General features: G+C 47.5%; 2 protein-coding genes across 5 annotated transcripts; one reads left to right on the plus strand and one right to left on the minus strand.

Annotated features, from left to right (window-relative positions):
- Positions 1-357: 357 nt before the first annotated feature.
- Positions 358-18,720, minus strand: tada3l (transcriptional adaptor 3-like). Of its 4 annotated transcripts, none has more exons than XM_079507537.1 (10): positions 18,522-18,720; positions 17,525-17,564; positions 14,936-15,183; positions 12,529-12,776; positions 10,894-10,999; positions 8,450-8,588; positions 7,836-7,939; positions 5,410-5,510; positions 2,751-2,939; positions 358-1,819 (listed from the first exon to the last, which is right to left on the minus strand). In XM_079507537.1, exons 3-10 carry the CDS (start codon positions 15,143-15,145, stop codon positions 1,627-1,629), a joined length of 1,290 nt encoding a protein of 429 aa, XP_079363663.1. In that variant the 5' UTR covers positions 15,146-15,183; positions 17,525-17,564; positions 18,522-18,720; the 3' UTR covers positions 358-1,626. The 4 variants fall into 4 exon arrangements, with proteins under 4 accessions (XP_079363663.1, XP_079363666.1, XP_079363665.1 ...); XM_079507540.1 differs by lacking the exon at positions 18,522-18,720 and adding an exon at positions 18,432-18,451; XM_079507539.1 differs by lacking the exon at positions 18,522-18,720 and adding an exon at positions 18,296-18,316.
- Positions 18,721-19,464: 744 nt separating this feature from the next.
- Positions 19,465-24,208, plus strand: arpc4l (actin related protein 2/3 complex, subunit 4, like). Its single transcript, XM_079508818.1, has 6 exons — positions 19,465-19,559; positions 20,274-20,392; positions 21,564-21,675; positions 22,423-22,518; positions 22,996-23,166; positions 23,862-24,208. Exons 1-6 carry the CDS (start codon positions 19,557-19,559, stop codon positions 23,865-23,867), a joined length of 507 nt encoding a protein of 168 aa, XP_079364944.1. The 5' UTR covers positions 19,465-19,556; the 3' UTR covers positions 23,868-24,208.
- Positions 24,209-25,181: the final 973 nt, after the last annotated feature.

The raw sequence follows: 25,181 nt of genomic DNA on the forward strand, positions 1-25,181 counted from the left end.
ACACAGGCTACTGTACATTATAGGTAGGGACACAGACTACTGTACATTATAGGTAGGGACACAGACTACTGTACATTATAGGTAGGGACACAGACTACTGTACATTATATAGGTAGGGACACAGACTACTGTACATTATAGGTAGGGACACAGACTACTGTACATTATAGGTAGGGACACAGACTACTGTACATTATAGGTAGGGACACAGACTACTGTACATTATACGTAGGGACACAGACTACTGTACATTATAGGTAGGGACACAGACTACTGTACATTATAGGTAGGGACACAGACTACTGTACATTATAGGTAGGGACACACATTATAAAGTCTGACAGCTTGCAAAAAAAGTCTTGATATTTAATTTATTCAAACATTCAGTTATTATTTTTCATGGTGATACATGGTAAACAGAAACAACTTAAAAAAGTGAAAAAACAACCACAACGGAAAAACAAGCGTAGAAATAGTCTTCGAACGCCTACCGACAGTCTAACACATTTGTCACAATGTTTACTACACACATGCTACAAAAATATCCCCAATCAAAATATACATGCCTCCAGTCAACAGTATTTTATAATACAATACTGTACACAACTGTCACAAGAATCGTTAGAAAAAAGAAATGTTTATGGCCAGCTGCTGGCCACAGAAGGGCGCTCTATGGAGCACAAACTATAACCACATTCGTACTCATTGTTAATCAAAAGAACGAACAAAAACAAAACAAAATAAAGTGTTATTCATAGTCTGGATTTTCGGTGGTGAGGTGACCACCGAACTACAACATGACATCACTGAGGTGACCACCGAACTACAACATGACATCACTGAGGTGACCACCGAACTACAACATGACGTCACGCGCCGCGGTGAAGAGCAAACCACCGCCACCCTTCTCTCTGTTTTTACTCACCACCGCTCAACGTTATTTCAGCTGCGGTGGTCACCTCACCACCGGAGCGGTGGTCACCTCACCACCGGAGCGGTGGTCACCTCACCACCGAAAATCCAGACTATGAATGAGCCTTTACCCATATCTCTCATGCAGTAACCTCCTGAGTGTTAATTGAACTCTGTGATGGTGTAAAAGTGGACCCTTATGGTCCATGTTTGTCAAACGAACACTCGGGAGTATGCTGTGCGTCGGCCTCATTTCAGGTTGCGGATTCGAATGCCATCAATGCATTGAAAGGGACAAGATCACGTTTAATCATTTAAGCATTGAATGCTGCAGTAGACGCATCTACTGACCTACCGCAACCGTCTCCAGCGCGAAATGAATATTGTAACGTTTAGGAGAAATTATGTAGCCTACTCTAACTCTAACCTCAGCCTTAACCGGCCACATAAGTCCCCTAACCTCAGCCTTAACCTGCCACGTAAATCCCCTAACCTCATATCAGTCTTAAACGGCCAAGCAATTAGTTGACAACGCGCGTCGTCGCTGGTAGCCGTGATCAACCGCACAGAATGCAGCCTACCGAGATATTGGTAGGTCAGTAGATGGCTACTGAGGGCATTCAATGCTCTGATTAAAACGTGATTTTTTGCAATGCATTGATGGCATTGGAAACGTGTGTAGCAGGGCACCCCCTCCTCCTCCCCCTCCTCCATCTATCCGTCCAGTAACTTGAGGATGCTGTCTCTCTCCTTCAGGGCTTTCCATGCCTGGTCCTTCTCCTTCTTGGTGGGCGTGCGTTTCTTCTGCCTGGCCGCCATGATGCGGCGGAATCCCTCCATGACCTCGTTGTCGGATACCCGGACCCTCTGCCTCAGCTCCTGTTTACGCATCTCCTCCTTGGCTAGCCTGGCGGTCAGAAGCAACAGACAAAAAAAAACGACGGCCATTGTCACAATAATCACTTGAAACACTGGAACTTGATGTGGGAACTATTTTAGTTGAGCTGCGAAGCGACAATTATTGTAGGCCACTCTTTCCACAAATATGTGCACCAGAGGGTGCTGAAGTGGCTCAACTAACTGGTGAATGGCCCAGGCGGTGGCGTAACCGTCTGGGCACCCGACTGGTAATCCAGTCGCAGTGTGCCGCGGGTTCGACTCCCGAGCCCGACACGGCCTTTACTGCATGTCTTCCCCCATCTCTCTCCCGTTTCCTGTCAGCCTACTGTCTGTCCCTTCAAAAACCAATAAAAGGCGTAAGCCGCAAAAAAAATATCTTTAAAAAAAATATATATATAAATAACTGGTGAATGAATACGTGTATAACTATGCACACCTCTAGGTTGCCTAGTAGTACATTATAACAGTGCTATTCAAGAAAAAGGAGGGTACATCTTTATATTGAGGCACCTCAGAGATCCTTATGGAAGCCATGTCGTTATTAGACTCTTGTTTATCCCATTAAAACCTGGCAGATTCTACTACAGTTTTCTCAAAAACCTGTTTCTATATCAGTGGTGCTCAAACATTTATGTCAACGACATTTTATCTATTTAGCAGCCGACCCCCATCCGAAAAGATGTTGTTTCCAGGGACGTCCCAGAAGCAAAGATTTGAGTTTGAAAAGAATATATATTCAAAGATTTGCACACATTTTCACGATCTTTCAAAAATAGCAAGCTTAGCGAGCTTGTAGATCTGCAATTTTTCAACAGATAAAGTTTAAAAAGAATCGTTAAAGTGGTTAAAAGTTATAAGGCGACACGGATGCGTCATCCTCAGGTCTAAATGGGTTATTAATATTATCTCTGTGTGGATGCACGTCCGTCCGTCCTCACCGGAGCAGCTCCTGCTTGCGGGATCTGTTGTGAGCGCTCAGAGCTTTGAGCTCCGCCTGCCTCTTGTGGAGCTCCGCCAGGACCTCGTCCTCGGAGTCTCCTCCCGCGGGACGCTCCTCGGAGTCCAGCAGCCCCTGGGACACCAGCTCCTCCTTGATGCGCGCCTCCAGGGAGCGCGTGTGAGGAACGCTGCAGAGAGGAGGAGGAGAACAGGTGGATTATATTATTGGGCTACATCATCATGGAATAAAAAGCAAAAATTTAAAGACTGCAAAAATGGAATGATGATCGTTTTATAGGCCGACCGGCTGAATAAATCGTGACATTTTGTGAGACCATTCATGTTTGTGAGACCATTCACATCATGGAATAAAAAGCAAAAATAAAATCTCAAGACTGAAAAATGGAATGATGATCGTTTTATAGGCCGACCGGCTGAAGAAATCATGACATTTCTGACATGATGAGACCATTCATGTTTCTGGAAGATGCTTCTAAACCTGTATTCTATTGCAAGTTTTGATCACTTCAAATACTAAAAAATAACTAACAACACGTCACGCTGCGACGTGTTGTGAGCTTGTAGATCGGCTATTTTCGGTGCGCAGCATGCTTTCAGAGAAGACACGCTGGGCTTCTATGGAATCCAAATGACTGAAATCAGTCGTGGCGACTGAGAACTTTAATCCATGTGGGCAGAGGAAAAGCGTAAGGATAAGGTTTTTTTCTTTTTAAATAACCCGTTCAGAGTCAGACCTGAGGCAGATTCTACAAATGCACATTGCAAGACGCACAAAGTGACGCTATACTTACTTATATTATATATACTTGTTATCTAGTATTTTTGTACAGCCAACGCAAAAAATCTGAAAGGACACTTTCCCGGCTTTAACCCATTTTGGGCGGGAAGCCGGGAACCCCTTTTGGTGTTAGCATTATGTTATGCTTTAGCTATTGAAAAATAGCAGATCTACAAGCTCATAGCGCGCCACCGAGTGGCGCGCTACGAGCTTGTAGGTCTGCTATTTTTGAAAAATCGAAGAACGACTGACAGAAACATAGCTTTTTCAGAAAACTGTCAGGATGTAGAAGACATTTTTAGAATCTGATCTCAGGTCAAAATGGGTTAATAGGTTAACTAAATTATAATCAAGCTGTGGAAGAGTGTGTCACCAGTCAATAGAGTTACCGTCCCAAGCATGTATTCAGCTGGGTGGCATATTCCGTTTAAAATGAGACTATGGCTATAATCTAAAACAGGGGTTCTCGACCAAAGACATATAAAGGTAGACACCCTTTCCGGCTCTGGAGTGTATGTGCTCAAGGGAGGGCTCTGGAGCGTATATGTGCTCAAGGGAGGGCTCTGGAGCGTATATGTGCTCAAGGGAGGGCTCTGGAGCGTATATGTGCTCAAGGGAGGGCTCTGGAGCGTATATGTGCTCAAGGGAGGGCTCTGGAGCGTATATGTGCTCAAGGGAGGGCTCTGGAGCGTATATGTGCTCAAGGGAGGGCTCTGGAGCGTATATGTGCTCAAGGGAGGGCTCTGGAGCGTATATGTGCTCAAGGGAGGGCTCTGGAGCGTATATGTGCTCAAGGGAAGGCTCTGGAGCGTATATGTGCTCAAGGGAGGGCTCTGGAGCGTATATGTGCTCAAGGGAGGGCTCTGGAGCGTATATGTGCTCAAGGGAGGGCTCTGGAGCGTATATGTGCTCAAGGGAGGGCTCTGGAGCGTATATGTGCTCAAGGGAGGGCTCTGGAGCGTATATGTGCTCAAGGGAGGGCTCTGGAGCGTATATGTGCTCAAGGGAGGGCTCTGGAGCGTATATGTGCTCAAGGGAGGGCTCTGGAGCGTATATGTGCTCAAGGGAGGGCTCTGGAGCGTATATGTGCTCAAGGGAGGGCTCTGGAGCGTATATGTGCTCAAGGGAGGGCAACACTTTCCCGAGATTCCTTTGTGAAGCCCCGCGGAAGCATGAGCGTGCGTCACAGAGCGCATGTTTGGGTCTGATAAGTCCCGGAAAAGATGCGCTGTGATTGGCCAGTAGTCACTTGAGTGACGTAGTTCCTCCCCCAGTGTAAATTGTTCCGCACCTCCTTCGACACACATGGCTCCAACGACCTGCAGCGGCCAATGAGGCATCTATTTTTTTTAATATCCATGTTCTCGACGTTATTGGCTGGGGACCCCCAGAAATGCTATGGCCATGTCTCACGACCTTGTATAATCTGGAGCCCCCTGAAAACAATTTGACGACCCCCAGGTTGAGAAGTACCCCTGATCTAAAACAGGTACTAGTCACTATAATAGATATGTGTAAAATGGGTGTTTTAGGTGTGTACACTGAATTACTAAACATACAAATATCCAGATGTATAGTTAATTAGCAAGAAGCATGTGGCTGGCTGATGCTACTCAAGGTACTAAGATGTCCCACAATGCATTGCTGTTGTCGCAGTATTTCCTTCAATGGGAATACCGTCTTGAACAATTTGATTGAGAGAAAGGTGAACTGCAAGAAAATCAGCAATTTTAAACGTGTCATGTGACACTTGTAATGTGTTTTCTTGTAATAAACAAGCAAACAAATGATATCGGCATGGGATTTAAAGTAAATTTAATATTGTACAAGAGATGATGTGTAAACTGTAATTGCAGTACCTGAAAGCTTTGCCCTGGCTTCGAGGAGACGTCCCAGCTCCATCGTCCTTCCCGGAAATGTCTGGAATGGGAGAGTCCTCCATGGGCGATATGATATTCTCCTGCCAGCACACAGTCACATATCAGTGAGGAGGAGTCACAGGGAACACACAGTCACATATCAGTGAGGAGGAGTCACAGGGAACACACAGTCACATATCAGTGAGGAGGAGTCACAGGGAACACACAGTCACATATCAGTGAGGAGGAGTCACAGGGAACACACAGTCACATATCAGTGAGGAGGAGTCACAGGGAACACACAGTCACATATCAGTGAGGAGGAGTCACAGGGAATACCAAACGAGTCGCCCCTTTACCAACTCGCCCCGGCCAGACAGCCGGCGGAACTGGCCTGGTATTCCTAAAGTAATCTAAGTAAATTATGCTTAAACGGTTAAACCTAACCTTATTCCTAACCTTAACCTCAGTAAAACTATGCCTAAACCTAACCCTATACTGTACCTAAACTTAGCCCCAGTAAAACTATGTCTAACATTAAACTTAGTTCTAACCTTATTCTCAGTAAAACAAAATAAAGAATACAATAACCGTCGGACCGAGCGGTCGGCATGAGGTCGGCGGAAAACAAACAAAGGGCGAGAAGGTTTAGGGGCGACCGTACCCGATACGTCAGGGAATACAAAACAGAACACAGAATGCCATATTATGTCATTTGATTAATGACATAATATGGTGTTCTGTGATTCTACAATTGCCTTCTAAAGCAGTAGTTATCCAACGTTTTTGTAATTAAGAATTACAGATGCCTTCCTGGTTTTAATGCGTTTATGGGCTCTATGCACACCGGATAACTCTTCCTACTTCCGGGTCCCTTCCCTAATCCCTACTTCCTTCAGGTGTTAGCGATGATACTAAGTAAGGCTCTATTCCATTTAGCGTACAGTGGTTCTCAAACATTTTAATTTCAAGGACCCCCCATAACTCTTTCCATTTCTTCAGTTCCATTTGTACACTCTCAGACTTACAGACCCGTACGGGGCCGTTTGGAACCCTCTCAAGGACACTTTGAGACCCACTGCTGTAGCAGAGTGTTTCCAGTGAGCCAAAACGCAACAATAGCAGCACCCTGATGGAAGGGGCCCCAAGTTCTTTCCAAAATGGCGTGTGTCGTGTATAGAGCCCGGGACTACCATTTACGCAGAGCCTCGGTTTCGATGGGCACTGATGGGACGCTCGTTTTACAGCGCTGGCTACTACCTACCTCAAACCCTAACCTAACCACAACCGCAAGCACGGAGCAGCGCATCCCTCACCAACCTTAATCCGGTCGTTTTAACGGACCCCTCACCAACCTTAACTCATTCTAGGCCTTGTACATATTTCACTTCTTTTAACAAATCCAGGATAAAGAAATTTTTAACAAAAAGTTAGTTATTTTACTTCTTTTTTTTTATCTTACAACTCTCTTTCTAAATCTATGTTAGCCTGTGCTGAACTATTGCTACTGCCATTTAGCTATGTATGAGTTAATCCGGTCACCTGTAAAACAAGCGCTCCCTCAGTGACCATGGACTACCAGGCTCTGCGTAAAAAGGTCATCCCTATAGAGCCCATTGAGTGCACAGAATGTCAAAGCACCATGAAGTGCTCCGTCTCACCTCGACCAGGGCCTGGAGCAGGCGCTGCGTGAGCGGGCCGAAGGGACTCACCTCCACCAGGGCCTGGAGCAGGCGCTGCGTGAGCGGGCCGAAGGGACTCACCTCCACCAGGGCCTGGAGCAGGCGCTGCGTGAGCGGGCCGAAGGGACTCACCTCCACCAGGGCCTGGAGCAGGCGCTGCGTGAGCGGGCCGAAGGGACTCACCTCCACCAGGGCCTGGAGCAGGCGCTGTGTGAGCGGGCCGAGGGGACTCACCTCCACCAGGGCCTGGAGCAGGCGCTGTGTGAGCGGGCCGAAGGGACTCACCTCCACCAGGGCCTGGAGCAGGCGCTGTGTGAGCGGGCCGAGGGGACTCACCTCCACCAGGGCCTGGAGCAGGCGCTGTGTGAGCGGGCCGAAGGGACTCACCTCCACCAGGGCCTGGAGCAGACGCTGTGTGAGCGGGCAGAGGGGACTCACCTCCACCAGGGCCTGGAGCAGACGCTGTGTGAGCGGGCCGAAGGGACTCACCTCCACCAGGGCCTGGAGCAGGCGCTGTGTGAGCGGGCCGAAGGGACTCACCTCCACCAGGGCCTGGAGCAGGCGCTGTGTGAGCGGGCCGAAGGGACTCACCTCCACCAGGGCCTGGAGCAGGCGCTGTGTGAGCGGGCCGAAGGGACTCACCTCCACCAGGGCCTGGAGCAGGCGCTGTGTGAGCGGGCCGAAGGGACTCACCTCCACCAGGGCCTGGAGCAGGCGCTGTGTGAGCGGGCCGAAGGGACTCACCTCCACCAGGGCCTGGAGCAGACGCTGGGTGAGCGGGCCGAAGGGACAGCCGTCTTCTGGAGAATCGTGTTGGGACTCGGACTTTTTCAGCAGAGAATCCACGTCTGGAGGAAGACCATCAGCAGACATCAAGTTAATCAATAACCACGTGGTGGACGCATGGTGTAGCTAAAAGACGCATTCACCAGACAACACCACACAGGTTTCACAGTTGCTGTACCCGTGTTGATTTCGTCTAGCCTACTAAAACTATGACGAAAAATGTCCATCGACTACTTTTTCTCCACTGACTAAAACTAATCAAAAAAACAAACAAAACTAAGCTATGATGACTAAAACTAAATATACTGACAATTTCGTCAACAAATAAAAACTAGACTAAAATTTTAGAGATCCAGTAGAACTAAAAGACAAGTCAGTGTGAAATGTGTAAAAGTGTAAAATCCACCATGAGTATAACTCCATCAAGGCCTGCTAAAAAGGTTAGTCGACAAAATCAACTGTATTTAGTCGACTAACACTAAAACATATCAGGGGACTGAAATATGACTAAAACTAAATGAAATTTGATTCACAAGACTATGACTAAAAAAACCGAAATAAAAAAAATGTACCCTTGGCGTCCAGCTCAGAGAGCGGTCCTCCTCCCGTCAGGTTCTTCTTCTTGTCGTTGGCCCGCGCTCCTTCCCTCTGCTCCTCCAGAAGGTCCTCCTGGGCCCAGCGCTGGGAGTAGTGTTTCCCCAGAGCTGGGATCTAAAGAGATCCACATCCCGTCTGTTATCGACAATTCCACGTACTACTTTTCAAATTCATCTGGACGGTCTGGGCCAGTGTTTCAGTTAGAACTGGACAGTCTGTGCCAGTGTTTCAGTTAGAACTGGACAGTCTGTGCCAGTGTTTCAGTTAGAACTGGACAGTCAGTGCCAGTGTTTCAGTTAGAACTGTTCATCAGGACGGTCTGGGCCAGTGTTTCAGTTAGAACGGTGGCCCATCAGGACGGTCTGGGCCAGTGTTTCAGTTAGAACGGTGGCCCATCAGGACGGTCTGGGCCAGTGTTTCAGTTAGAACGGTGGCCCATCAAGCCCCGTTATGTACGGGACCACCGTTTGATGACATTTAGCCTCTCAGACCCAAAACTCAGAATATTTTGTTGTCGGTTGGATAACATTTTGTCCACAAAAAAAACATAAAAATGTTAAACTCTCAAGAGTTAAAGATCTATAAGGGCACAACCTCAAGGACCCCTGGGGACCACCTGGAACCTCCTCAAGGACCACTGGGGACCACCTGGAACCCCCTCAAGGACCACTGGGGACCACCTGGAACCCCCTCAAGGACCCCTGGGGACCACCTGGAACCCCCTCAAGGACCCCTGGGGACCCCCTGGAACCCCCTCAAGGACCCCTGGGGACCACCTGGAACCCCCTCAAGGACCACTGGGGACCACCTGGAACCCCCTCAAGGACCCCTGGGGACCACCTGGAACCCCCTCAAGGACCCCTGGGGACCCCCTGGAACCCCCTCAAGGACCCCTGGGGACCACCTGGAACCCCCTCAAGGACCACTGGGGACCACCTGGAACCTCCTCAAGGACCACTGGGGACCACCTGGAACCCCCTCAAGGACCACTGGGGACCACCTGGAACCCCCTCAAGGACCCCTGGGGACCACCTGGAACCCCCTCAAGGACCCCTGGGGACCACCTGGAACCCCCTCAAGGACCACTGGGGACCACCTGGAACCCCCTCAATGACCACTGGGGAGTCTGGGGACCACCTGGAACCCCCTCAATGACCCCTGGGGACCACCTGGAACCCCCTCAAGGACCCCTGGGGACCACCTGGAACCCCCTCAAGGACCCCTGGGGACCACCTGGAACCCCCTCAAGGACCACTGGGGACCACCTGGAACCCCCTCAAGGACCCCTGGGGACCACCTGGAACCCCCTCAAGGACCCCTGGGGACCCCCTGGAACTCCCTCAAGGACCCCTGGGGACCTCCTGGAACCCCCTCAAGGACCACTGGGGACCACCTGGAACCCCCTCAAGGACCCCTGGGGACCACCTGGAACCCCCTCAAGGACCCCTGGGGACCACCTGGAACCCCCTCAAGGACCACTGGGGACCACCTGGAACCCCCTCAAGGACCCCTGGGGACCACCTGGAACCCCCTCAAGGACCCCTGGGGACCCCCTGGAACTCCCTCAAGGACCCCTGGGGACCTCCTGGAACCCCCTCAAGGACCACTGGGGACCACCTGGAACCCCCTCAAGGACCCCTGGGGACCACCTGGAACCCCCTCAAGGACCCCTGGGGACCACCTGGAACCCCCTCAAGGACCCCTGGGGACCACCTGGAACCCCCTCAAGGACCACTGGGGACCACCTGGAACCCCCTCAAGGACCCCTGGGGACCACCTGGAACCCCCTCAAGGACCACTGGGGACCACCTGGGACCCCCTCAAGGACCACTGGGGACCACCTGGAACCCCCTCAAGGACCACTGGGGACCACCTGGGACCCCCTCAAGGACCACTGGGGACCACCTGGAACCCCCTCAAGGACCCCTGGGGACCACCTGGAACCCCCTCAAGGACCACTGGGGAGTCGGGACCATCTGGAACCCCCTCAAGGACCACTGGGGACCCCCTGGAACCCCCTCAAGGACCACTGGGGACCACCTGGAACCCCCTCAAGGACCACTGGGGAGTCTGGGGAGTCGGGACCATCTGGAACCCCCCTCAAGGACCCCTGGGGACCACCTGGAACCCCCTCAAGGACCACTGGGGAGTCTGGGGACCCCCTGGAACCCCCTCAAGGACCACTGGGGACCACCTGGAACCCCCTCAAGGACCACTGGGGAGTCTGGGGAGTCGGGACCATCTGGAACCCCCCTCAAGGACCCCTGGGGACCACCTGGAACCCCCTCAAGGACCACTGCCGGATGTTTTAGGGGGGGGGGGTTCTGACAGCTTCTGACAAACTCTTGTGTACATGCACTTGTGTATATGCATTATAAAACATGTGCATATATTCTATATGAATGGCTTTAAGTCATACTTTGTAATATTCAGCCTCATCGTCTGGGGCCTTCAGAAGTTCCTCGAGCACTCGGATTTCTTCATTCGTGATGTCAGCACAGTATGGTTCAACCGATGCCCAAAATCTGCAGAAACATAATAAATTTCAACATTTCATATAAAATGGTGCAAGAATAATATGAATCCTCCCACCCTTGAATTTGCATGCATGACCTTATATCTGACCTTTCAGGAAAAACATTCAAGTAAAGTAGACTTTTATACTTTTATACAGCTATGTATTCTGCTGTTATATTACAACCTAGTCCAGAGATGGTGTATATCCCTGTCTAGGCCTCTAGGGGATGTCGTAAGACAGTATAAAGGAGCAATGCAGACTTGCAGAGTGAAAAAAGGAGGAGACACCAGATATATAATTACACTGCCCTACAGAGCCAGGGCAGTAACTACGGGACAACACATGCCCTACAGAGCCAGTGCAGTAACTACGGGACAACACATGCCCTACAGAGCCAGTGCAGTAACTACGGGACAACACATGCCCTACAGAGCCAGGGCAGTAACTACGGGACAACACATGCCCTACAGAGCCAGTGCAGTAACTACGGGACAACACATGCCCTACAGAGCCAGGGCAGTAACTACGGGACAACACATGCCCTACAGAGCCAGTGCAGTAACTACGGGACAACACATGCCCTACAGAGCCAGTGCAGTAACTACGGGACAACACATGCCCTACAGAGCCAGTGCAGTAACTACGGGACAACACATGCCCTACAGAGCCAGTGCAGTAACTACGGGACAACACATGCCCTACAGAGCCAGTGCAGTAACTACGAGACAACACATGCCCTACAGAGCCAGTGCAGTAACTACGGGACAACACATGCCCTACAGAGCCAGGGCAGTAACTACGGGACAACACATGCCCTACAGAGCCAGTGCAGTAACTACGGGACAACACATGCCCTACAGAGCCAGTGCAGTAACTACGGGACAACACATGCCCTACAGAGCCAGTGCAGTAACTACGGGACAACACATGCCCTACAGAGCCAGTGCAGTAACTACGGGACAACACATGCCCTACAGAGCCAGTGCAGTAACTACGGGACAACACATGCCCTACAGAGCCAGTGCAGTAACTACGGGACAACACATGCCCTACAGAGCCAGGGCAGTAACTACGGGACAACACATGCCCTACAGAGCCAGTGCAGTAACTACGGGACAACACATGCCCTACAGAGCCAGTGCAGTAACTACGGGACAACACATGCCCTACAGAGCCAGTGCAGTAACTACGGGACAACACATGCCCTACAGAGCCAGTGCAGTAACTACGGGACAACACATGCCCTACAGAGCCAGTGCAGTAACTACGGGACAACACATGCCCTACAGAGCCAGTGCCGTAACTACGGGACAACACATGGCTGATAATGGGTGTAAAAGTGTTTCAACTGGTCAGTCAAATTAGATAGACAAATAATTTATATTACACTAATTGTAAATATGTTCTTGATGTCATTGTTTATCCCCCAAAATCAATCACGAAGGCTAATTTGACCTTTTGGGATACACAAATAAAACACAGCGTGGCTTTGTAGGGCAGCTTACAATATCAGTGAATAGTTGCCGTTTTTCTGACCTGTTCGGGGCATCATTCTTTGGGGTGCGGGGAATCTCTTGGGACTCTTCGGTGAGCTCGTATCCGTGGACTTTGGCCTGGAGGTTTTTTGTTTTGGATCTACCGGGACCGGGTCCCGGCGCGTGGCCACCTTTGCCGTCCAACTTCTGCTTTTTGGATTTTTGGCGAGACGAGGCAGAGGGGTCGGGGTCTTTACCCAACTTCAGGAAGCGCTTGTCTCCCTTCTTGTCCTGCCAGTCTGTGAGAATCTGAGAAATATAGCATGATCAAAGTCAAAGTCGTACGATTTGTCACACACGTTACCAATGAAATTTGGCCCATCTCTTGGAGCGGTGAGCCGCACGCAGCCAAGGAGCGGTGAGCTGCAGCCGTGCCACGGCTAGGAAATCATTTCATTAGTTGATTCGATTCCCCAATCCAACCCATTAATGCTGAGTGCCAAGCAGGGAGGCATTGGGTCCCATTTTACAGTCTTTGGTATGACCCCGGCCGGGGATTGAACCCCGACCTCCCAGTTTCAGGGCGGACACTCTAACCACAAGGCCACTATCTGGTCATGATGGCATTAACGTTTCCTTCATCGACGCCACGCTATAGAGTGTCGCAGCCCCGACCCCTTTCAGAACGACGAGTGGCCCAGGAAATGATTCCCCATACATTTTCCCCATATAGTACAGGAACTCTATGGAAAATACAGGATCAACCTCAAACTAAATTGCAAAAGAACCAAACTCAGCTGATTTTGTATCTTCAATATATCCTGAATAACAGAAAAAAGTTGCCTGGAATTGTCTGAGGGGAAAGTGTTGAAAATGGCCGTACAGGCCACCATTGACATCCTATTATAAGGCAAATATTTTCTAGATTTCCTTTTGCTTTAACCCATTTTGGGCGCCACAGAGTGGCGCGCTACGACCTTTTAGGTCTGCTATTTTTGAAAAATCGTAAAAATGCGGCACAAATCTTTGAATATATATTCTTTCAGAGCGAACGTTTTTTTTATTTCTACGTCAGGCCCAAATGGGTTAAGTAGCATGTAAACTAGGGTGTTTTCGTGATGCTGAATCCATTCCAAGCATTAGTTTTGCATAAAAACACTCCTTGGGCTAATAACGGCCATAGCCGTCATTTTCCCCTCAGACAATTCCAGGCACCTTTTTTCCTGTTATTCAGGATATATTGAAGATACAAAATCAGCTGAGCTGTTCTTTTGCAATTAGTTTGAGGTCAAATGACATTATTACTGGACTAATAGGCTTTTCAAAAAGTATTTATTTAAAGACGTTTACACCGCGGACAAAGCCAACTCGGATCGTGACAAATCATGACAATAAACACAATGTTTTGGGCAGATCAAATAATTAGTAAGAAGAAAAACAAAACAAAAAGTGTTGTACCCTGAGGTTAACGTTAAGGAACCGGAAATCATTAAAACTCCTAAAGGACCCTGACCCTAGTAGGGTCAAGTATCCTAAAGGACCCTGACCCTAGTAGGGTAAAGTATCCTAAAGGACCCTGACCCTAGTAGGGTCAAGTATCCTAAAGGACCCTGACCCTAGTAGGGTAAAGTATCCTAAAGGACCCTGACCCTAGTAGGGTAAAGTATCCTAAAGGACCCTGACCCTAGTAGGGTAAAGTATCCTAAAGGACCCCTGACCCTAGTAGGGTAAAGTATCCTAAAGGACCCTGACCCTAGTAGGGTAAAGTATACTAAAGGACCCTGACCCTAGTAGGGTAAAGTATCCTAAAGGACCCTGACCCTAGTAGGGTAAAGTATCCTAAAGGACCCTGACCCTAGTAGGGTAAGTATCCTAAAGGACCCTGACCCTAGTAGGGTAAAGTATCCTAAAGGACCCTGACCCTAGTAGGGTAAAGTATCCTAAAGGACCCTGACCCTAGTAGGGTCAAGTATCCTAAAGGACCCTGACCCTAGTAGGGTAAAGTATCCTAAAGGACCCTGACCCTAGTAGGGTAAAGTATCCTAAAGGACCCTGACCCTAGTAGGGTAAAGTATCCTAAAGGACCCTGACCCTAGTAGGGTAAAGTATCCTAAAGGACCCTGACCCTAGTAGGGTAAAGTATCCTAAAGGACCCTGACCCTAGTAGGGTAAAGTATCCTAAAGGACCCTGACCCTAGTAGGGTAAAGTATCCTAAAGGACCCTGACCCTAGTAGGGTCAAATATTTTTCTGAGAAAACTCATCCATAAATTGTGTGCGTTACTTACACCTCATCTGCACAGGCAAGGAGCGAGGAGCTGGACACGCTCCAGTTGGAACTGGAGACTCTCCTGTCGTCGGCCAGCTGACGTCTTTGAGCTGATATTGGCGATATCGCACAATATCAGCCATTGCGTTGCAACATGGGGGGGGGGGGGGGGGGGTGCGGATGGGGTGTTAACGACCTACCTGTCTCTGTTCCTCCAGGGCTCGGAGACGTCGGCTGGCCGACGACAGGAGAGTCTCCAGTTCCAACTGGAGCGTGTCCAGCTCCTCGATGCCGATGCCGTCGTCCTCCGAGCGGCCGAGCACGGCCGTGTAGCGGGGACACACTTTGACATGCTCCACGGGCTTGAAGTCATAGTACTTCAGCGGGGGACAGTCCTTCAGCTCACTCATGTTCTCTCACGTGGCAGCAGAGGAAGTCTAGAATTATTCTAGAAGAATAAAACATTCAAGAGGAGAGACTTCATGGTTAGTGGGAGATGATGAGTCAAGAGGAGAGACTTCATGGTTAGTGGGAGATGATGAGTCAAGAGGAGAGACTTCATGGTTAGTGGGAGACGATGAGTCAAGAGGAGAGACTTCATGGTTAGTGGGAGATGATGAGTCAAGAGGAGAGACTTCATGGTTAGTGGGAGACGAGGAGTCAAAAATGACTGATATTTTCAAACGATTTTTTCATACATTTTGAAAACTTGTGAAAAAAATGGGACATTCTGCACAACGAGCACTTTGACTTTTGGTACTTTATGTACATTTTGATGCAGATACTTTTGCACTTATACTCAAGTACACTTTGAATACAGGACTTCTACTTGTAACAGAGTACATCTACTTTGCAGTATTTGATTGATGCGAGTACTTTTTCCATCACAGGTTGTAGTACAGAACATTACATCTTGCCCATCCCCAATTCTCCCTCAGTACTCCTCACTCATGTCTTCCAACCACCTCTGCAAACGTGCTTTGAAATCTTCACTCAAGGCTCACTTTTTCTCCCTGGCCTTTAATCATATTAGCTGACCCTGGCCCCTTGCTGTGTAGTGTTGCTGTAACCTTCTGTCTTTTGTCTTTTGCTTGTATAATGCCCCCCTTTGCAATGTTTTTCTGCTGTTTTGTTTTCTGATTTTTAACTTGTACAGTGCTTTGGTCAGCCATTTACAGCCAGTTAGATTTGTAAGTTTGTCGCTGTTTAAATTCTCACCTAGCATTTAAGTAAGAGGGGTCTCTCCAGTCCTCTCTATCTTTTTATTAAACAGAAAATACATTTTGAGGTGGGTTGACAATTTCTTCCAATCAGGAGAGAGAACCCATTTATTAGCTTTAATTGTAGTGTTCCAGCTAGTTGTTTCATCACTTCCAATTTCACTTCTTTATCCTGTATTCTGTATGTGTTATCTCTCCTGATTGGATGACCGCAATGTAGACGCAGTAAAGTTTTATATCGTTCCCAAACTTAGGCGGGGAACAGCCCGCGACGTCCTCGTGTACCCAACCTCAGTATGCAGTGTTTCCCCAGTATTATGCATCATTGTGTGGTGGGCCACCCGCCACCACAGTCCAGTATTATGCATCATTGTGTGGTGGGCCACCCGCCACCACAGTCCAGTATTATGCATCATTGTGTGGTGGGCCACCCGCCACCACAGTCCAGTAGTATGCATCATTGTGTGGTGGGCCACCCGCCACCACCAGTCCAGTATTATGCATCATTGTGTGGTGGGCCACCCGCCACCACAGTCCAGTATTATGCATCATTGTGTGGTGGGCCACCCGCCACCACAGTCCAGTATTATGCATCATTGTGTGGTGGGCCACCCGCCACCACAGTCCAGTATTATGCATCATTGTGTGGTGGGCCACCCGCCACCACAGTCCAGTATTATGCATCATTGTGTGGTGGGCCACCCGCCACCACCAGTATTATGCATCATTGTGTGGTGGGCCACCCGCCACCACCAGTATTATGCATCATTGTGTGGTGGGCCACCCGCCACCACAGTCCAGTATTATGCATCATTGTGTGTGTGGTAGGCCACCCGCCACCACCAGTATTATGCATCATTGTGTGGTAGGCCACCCTCCACCACAGTCCAGTATTATGCATCATTGTGTGTCGGGCCACCCGCCACCACCAGTCCAGTATTATGCATCATTGTGTGGTGGGCCACCCGCCACCACCAGTCCAGTATTATGCATCATTGTGTGTCGGGCCACCCGCCACCACCAGTCCAGTATTATGCATCATTGTGTGTCAGGCCACCCGCCACCACACAATCATGACCAGCCACCACAGCATGATGTTTTAGTAGGCGGCGCGTGTGTGCACTGTGGTCGGGTCAGGCGCATGCATGCGTGATGCACGAGTGTGCATGTGTGAAAGCTCCCCCCAACACTATCAGCTTCTGGCTAGGGGGAAAACACTGGGATGTGTTTAATACGTTTTGACATGTGACACACTGCCTGGTGTCATTTTGGTCTCCAAGCTCACCATTATTTTTGCCTGCAGATCAAAGCAACTCACTCACCACAGGGAACCTATTCAACAGAGGTCTACTTAATTCACAACACAGCCTCCATTGTAATAAAGGTTCCAAGTGCTTTCAAACCTCTGACCTCTCCCTCACTAGAATGATGCATGTATCTTGTCCTGGTAGCCCTGCTCTTTGTGTTTGGGCTTACTATTGCAATTACAGGTATAAAAATACAAACATATATAGTATAGTTCCGTTTTGGATTGTGAGGCGAGCCTATGTATACATCAGTGATACTCACTCAGGTTGAGAGTTATTCCCAGATGGCAGTTTAGTTTCCCCTGTGAAGAAACAATAGTTTAGTCCCTGTGTGAATGTTGTTCTCCCAGAATATCCTTTCAGTTTCAGGTGTCCCAAAAAACAAGTTTTGACTTCTGATTTTGCATTTCTATTGAGAAGAATGTTTCAAGCTGATATATAATCCTGTTTAGGCCATTGTAGAAGTGACCAGGTTTATTTAATTTTACAGCAAATGTTGTCAGGAGTCCAGACAGGTAGGCATGTCCTCCTCTCACCTTCATTCAACAATTCAACTCAACTCTCACTCTGTCACTGGCTGACTGTCTCTGACACACACACACACACACACACACACACACACACACACACACACACACACACAGCACCCCCCCCCCCCCCCCCCCACACACACACACACTCTCTTGAATGAGCAGTGCTCCAAAGATAGGCCTATTTGATTTGATAACCCGCCTTCTGTCTGTCTTTCTCTCTCTCCCTCTCTCACACACACACACACTCACACACACACTCACACTCTCTCTCTTGAATGAGCAGTGCTCCAAAGATAGGCCTATTTGATTTGATAACCCGCCTTCTCTCATTCACACACACACACACACACACACACACACACACACACACACACACACACACACACACACACACACACACACACACACACACACACACACACACACACACACACACACACACACACACACACACACACACACACACACACACAGAGAGAGATCAGAGAGCCTCAACATACATTGCAACACTACAGCAGCATCTCATTTCGCTGTATGGTCCAGTCAGTCAGTGTGTGCAGAGAGACGAGATAAGATCAGATCGTTCACACATTTAAATAATGACATATCCTTTATGGTTCAAAGTACGCTCTTCACCTCGGTGTTATTTCCATCTATACCTCCCAGGATGGAACTAATTAATCCATTTAATGTGTTCTGTTTCAGAATAACTGTAGTAATATTTACCTTGTCTGAATGGCGTCCATGATGGAAGAAACCATTCATTCCAGCGTGGGGGTGGCGGTGGTCATTTTACTGCTGCGCAGTTGTGTGCTGCTGTTTCACTCAGAAGTACATAATCACGCTAGAAGCTACAATGAAGTAAAACATCTATAACATTATTAATGCATGCAGCCTTTTAATTTCAGACCGGTGTTCACGTTAAACAACAATTCACCAAATAAAGATGGAAACCAGCAAAGCAAACCTCTTAGTTAGAATGAATTGGTATCGTCGGTAGAAACCATTATAATGTAAGGGCGGGGGGGTGATATGAGGGGGTACATTAAATAAATGAGCTATAATGATCAGCTTTATTACCATTATGGTGTGGGTTTTGTTGTTGTCATATCGTTGATAATCTGACTTTTATACCAGGCTCGTGATAAAGGATATATAACTAATAAATGTGATTGTGAGCACAGATACTAGCCTCTCCCCGTTATAGACCGTGGTGGATCATTCCATGTGTATGCTCGTTTTCACAAGCACTGTATGCTCCGCTCATCGGGGATACAAGATACATCCATCCATCCATACATCCATCCATACATCCATCCATCCATACATCCATACATCCATTTATTTAAAAAAAAGTAAAGGTGTAATAACACTTCAAATATATTGTTAGCTGTTATGTACGTTTTTAAATGTTCTAATGAATTGAAAATGCAGGACCCTGATGTAAACAAGTCTTAGTGCTTTTTCTGGTTTTATCCTAGCAGTTTTTGTATTGAGTTTTTGACCCGTACTTTCGTTGAAATGTACACATTCTACTGTGTGAATACAAATTTAAATCAATCAATCAATCAATCAATCAATCAATCAATCAATCAATCAATCAGCTCGGTGCCTGCCTGCCTGCCTGCCTGCAGATGTAACCCCTCCCCTCCCGGGCCCAGAGGTGCCTCATATGGAGCGCACCTCCAGCTCTGTGGACATTCACGGAAGAGAAGTCCCAGGCGTGGCAGAGGAACTTCCGCCTTGTACAGCAGCAGCAAAATGGTATGTGATGATGATCATTTATTATTATTAATCTCAAACAGATCGACTAGTCATTGATTTTATTTATAGCTTCGATTCGAACACCACCTATAGGTTAAACCGAGTCAGTGTTTTCAACCAGTGGGCGGTATGTTTATCGGTATATGGTTGTATTATTATTATTATTTGTGCCATATCGGAGGCGAACGACGCAGGGCATCCTATCCTACTGTAGCTCTCAGAGTCTCAGCTGATCGAACGATGATGGATCATCACTCTCGTTTAAATTACATTTGCTGAGTGTCCATCACCATCTAGCCCTTTCCTTTCGGGACCCTTGGTTTAAGTTAGTTCCCCTTTTCGGGACCCTTTTGGTTACCTTTTCTGTATTTGGGACGTCGGTACCGACGTCCCAAATACAGAAAAGGTAACCAAAAGGGTCCCGAAAAGGGTATACTTACTGTCCTGCTTTTATCAAAAGATCTACGGCTAACCCTATAATAATAGATCCACTAACTATACTATAACCACAGAGATGAGATTATAGCTGGCCATCCATCCGTCGATCTCACGACGAGTAGCCTATGATAGGTTGGGTTATTATTCGTTATTACACTAAAACTGAAACTGGAACTGAAACTTCTCTGGTTTGTTTATTCTGCAATGGTTCCAGCATGCATTGGTTTATTTATTCTATTGATATTGAAACATTTTCCTGGCTTGTTGTCTATGTAGACAGCGACACTGCGCCCGTACCTAAACGCTGTGAGGGCCACCCTGCAGGCGGCGCTATGCCTGGAGAACTTCTCCTCCCAGGTGGTGGAGAGACACAACAAGCCTGAGGTGGAGGTCAGGTACGTCTGGTTTGAAGCAGTGCCCAGTCCGACCCAGGGCCAAATTAGCCAGTGGAGCCGTGGCCCAGGGCCAGGGGCCCTTCAGGGGAAATTGGACCGCACTGTTGACTGTACTGTGTTTGAGGCCCAGAATGTAAATAACCCTTGAGTGTACAAAAGCAGCCAAATATACTCTTAGTTTAGTAGCCCCCCCGCCCCCCCCCCACAAAAAAGGAACGCAGAGGGTCCCACACTCCCTGGACCCCTCACTTTTGAGAAGTACTGATGATCCCAGTCTCTGGCGCAGCACATGCAGTGACTTGTTGAAACATTCAGAAGCGTGACATGTGTGGGCAGGGCTGCATATATATTTTACACCTGGCCAGTAGGGACTTGTGGAGGCTCTTTCATAAAGCATCAGGTATCTAATGGTGTGTTCACACACGTGCAGACGCAAAGATAGTCTACCATTCATTGTCAATGGAACAGTCGGCTACATGAAGATGCAAAGATGCATCCGACATTTGATTTGTAGCTCTGCAAAAGCTACAAAACTACAGAAACGTTGAGCTGGTTCCAACTTCAGATACAAAGATACAAAGCTACAAATATGCTGTGTAGCTTTGCGTCTGCCCGTGTGAACGCAGCAATATGTCTCAAGCGATTCGATTGCATATAGTGTATTGTCGTTTAGTTTTCTGCATTGGTATTTATATTATAGAGGGTATGCGCATGCATAAAGTGAGTGGCAAAGTGAGTTTAATGTCGTTTAATGCGACCAGATAGGACTTTTCTGTTTGGATGTAATGTATGGGGTGCCAGAACATAGTTGTTGTTTTTTGCCACTCGGTACTGTAGGGCGTTCCCACATAACCTGCGGGTATGTCACGCCGCATCATGTGCATACCCTCTATCCCTGGCGTTGCAAAAAAAACCTTTCCTCCATGGAATTATTTCTTTCTCTCGTTCAAATTGACCAACGCTGGATGTATCGACATGCACACGACGGTGCACGCCACGGCAATGGTATAGTGCAGCGTGACATCATGTTGTGTGCTTGTAGATCTGCTATTTTTTGCCGAAGTTGGGCTGTTATGACATGCCCAGAAGAATAGGGACACTAGGTTAATAAAGACTGTTTTAAGTCATGTGTGAAGATATGTCATGAAACTATCTTTTTGGTTTGTTCCAGGAGCAGCAAGGAGCTGCTGCTCCAGCCTGTGGTGGTCAGCCGCAATGAGAAGGAGAAGGTTCTCATCGAGGGCTCCATCAACTCTGTTAGGGTCAGCATTGCTGTCAAGCAGGTCAGTGGAGTTAACCTAACCTCGCGTCACCAGGCTTTCCACCTCGGAGGAAAAGCCTGGTCTGTGTTCCAAAATTGCCATGTGAACCGGTCTGGAGCTGATGGTCGTTTACGTCATGTTGTAAGTCACTGATTTGTAGTCATCAGGCAGGAAGCCACAAGGCGGAATAAGAAAGTACCCATTCATTCATAATACTGATTCCACCTTGTGGTTTCCTGCCACAAGGTTAAAACATGGGCTTAGGTGAATGATGAACACTTGCCTTAGCTAGCTGAGCTTTCGCCCCCGGGGAGCGCTCGATACACTGCAGTGGCACACTCTCACTGGGGAGCGCTCGATACACTGCAGTGGCACACTCTCACTGGGGAGCGCTCGATACACTGCAGTGGCACACTCTCACTGGGGAACCCCGACTTCTGAGTAGGGTCGGTTAGTGCGGGCACACCCAGGGCGCAGGCGCAGCGTCTTCGAAGGACAAACCACAGAGTGCACTGAATTAACGGAACAACAAGAGGGCACACCAGTGAGCTTAGTGTGAATGTCTGAGCGCACCCAGCCACCCACAATGTTCACTTAAAATATATATATATTCAATGATTTGCACACATTTTCACAATTTTCCAAAAAATGGCAGATGTACAAGCTTGCATATCATTTACAAATGTCTCTTCTCCTGCAATTGTAGGCCCTACAGAATGTGTAAAAAGTGTTCTGGTACATGTTCTGACTGTTAATTAATTACTTTAGGCTGACGAGATCGAGAAGATCCTGTGCCACAAGTTCATGCGCTTCATGATGATGAGAGCGGAGAATTTCTTCATTCTGAGGAGGAAACCTGTAGAGGTGAGCGATTGATCCACAATACCAGTGGAGGCTTCAGTTCAGGCACTTGTTCTTTACTAAAAGAGGAACCAATATGCAGGCCAGAGATGAGTTGGAAGAAGGAAGAAGGCTGTGATGTGACTGTTTATTTTAGGTATCATAAAAAATAAAAATAAAGTACGTAATTTATGTTCATTTCTTTAACACAAAATAATTTTCCAGATAAATGACAGATTCTTTTTTCTTTCTTAAACAAATCCAGTATTTTCGTTCTTTTTAATCACGATTTAAATTGTCCCCAGTTTGAATCGATTTTTAATTGATTTGCGATATATCATTACATGCCTAGCTGTACCTACCTAATGTAGTTGTTGGTAAATGTGCCTTGTACATTACTTGATTGAATAAAAAAACTGTGTAAAAGCTAATTTAAGATTCTAGTGTGTAGTAATTATAATCTTTGAATCATGGCTTCTCGTCTCTTCCGTTGTGACTCAGGGCTACGACATCAGCTTCCTCATCACCAACTTCCACACAGAGCAGATGTACAAGCACAAGCTGGTGGACTTTGTCATCAACTTCATGGAGGAGATCGACAAGGAGATCAGCGAGATGAAGCTGTCCGTCAACGCCAGGGCCCGTATAGTCGCCGAAGAGTTCCTGAAGAACGTAAGCTACAGCAGTGGGATCCGGGGACCCCCAGGGGACCTCGAGGGAGTTTCAGGGGGTCCACGGCTAAATGATAGTTAGGAACCAAATGGACATTGGAATAAAGAATACATTTCTGTTTGCCTGGTGAGCAAACAATGCACAGGGCAGATCTGACAAATAACTGAAATATACAAGAAATTACTTACTGGCATTCATTATTTTGATACTTAAAAAAGCTGGAACAAAAATGATAGCGGAAATAGCTGATGGAAAAGATTATGAGGAAATAATTGCTATTATCTCAGATAATTGGGATTTAGACAGTTATGTAATAATTGTGACATGTCAAAAGGGTGCCATAAACTTGCATTTTTAGTACATTTAACCCATTTTGGGCGGGAACCCCTTTTTGTGTTTTAAACATTATGTTATAATTTAGCTATTGGAAAAATAGCAGATCTACAAGCTCATAGCGCGCCACCGAGTGGCGCGCTACGAGCTTGTAGGTCTGCTATTTTTGAAAAATCTTCTAAATCCTAAAAGGATTTAGAAGATTTTTTTTTAATTTTGAGGTCAGGCCTAAACCAAAGGCTTGTATGTCCCCGCAGGCATCTACCTCGATAATTAACTGTAGGGAAGTTCGTACAGTAGTGAAAGAGCCTGCTAGAATGACAACTAGATCTTTGACGTGGTCCTTCTTCTTCTCCTTGCAGTTCTGATGGAAAAAAGGGTGTCCTTCGGTCGTTCCACCGCGAGCACCAGTTTCTCAACGGGGGCCAACCATTCAGCACGCAGTGACGGAGACGTATAGGAGTGAACAGCCAATCAGCAACGACAAACTATAGATGGAGACCAATCCGGTGACGGATGCACTTAGCATCTCTCGAGCATTTCCCTGTAGTCATGGATATTAAATGGTTGTGTATATAATGAAATATTTCCCGGTTTCATTTTTTTTCTGTCACGTAGAACAAATCCCCAAACCAAGGCGGGTCCTTAAAAAAAAAAAAAAAGTATGAATCATGTTGATAACCATGATTACAGGGGCATAGATAGAGAATGTTTCGTAGCTAATTCTTTGGCCTGTGTTGCTTTTATACATTCCGTGTATGCATGTCTTTAATTAATGTACTGTTGCCGGTTTCATGGTTTTCATTTGACGTTTTATAAAATGTATAAAATCAAACTGTTCTCAGGATGCGACATTCCAAAGCCTATACGGGTTGTGCTTATATAACCACGCCCCCTCTTCTGTGGCCAACGCGGACGTGCCTCTCGCCTAAAGGTATAGTTTCTGACCGCGACGGAGGCCTGCCACTCAAAGTGGCTACTGGCCCATTCACAGCATGTCCTCGCACAACTCACATAGGCTTTGGAATGACGCGTTCAGGATGCCCGTGTTTCATGGGTGGAACATCATGTGTGCGTGGGCATTTATCAAACTAAATACCAACGCCCCTTTAACCACCATTAACCAGTAAACCTACCCTATCATGTATTTGGTTTTATGTCAAATAGTGAAAATAGCTGACCCAACGCACCACATTGTGAGCGTAGATCTGCTATTTTCGACCGGTTTCTTTTGTTGTTTCTTTTTGCCAAATGTTGGTCTATCACGCCATGCCCCGAATCGAGACGCGAGTGTTCTGTAGACTAGACTAAGAACATAATTACAGGGAATGGTCAAATGACAAAATAAAACACGATTGTTTATATTTAGATAATTTGTCCGTAGTCGTTATTTTTCTGTTTCTATCCGTGTCAGTATTTGTTCCACGTTTGACTAACTTCTTTCTTCATTTGACGTCAGCCTTTAGTCGTTGTATGTTAGCGTCTACAGGGAAACGCTGTTGTTTCAGGTGCTCTGAACAGGAAGCAGTGACTGTGAAGCGGGAGTCTCTCTTTTTGCTGAGCCTGGGATTCCATGGGTGCTGATGATGGGGCGCTTGTTTTACAGCGCCGGCTACTACTAGTAGGGTGGGGTTATATATATATATATATATATAACCTCACAGAAACTGCCTAACCTCACA

This window comes from Electrona antarctica (assembly GCF_951216825.1).
Source record: "Electrona antarctica genome assembly, chromosome: 8".
NCBI classification, from domain to species: Eukaryota; Metazoa; Chordata; class Actinopteri; order Myctophiformes; family Myctophidae; genus Electrona; species Electrona antarctica.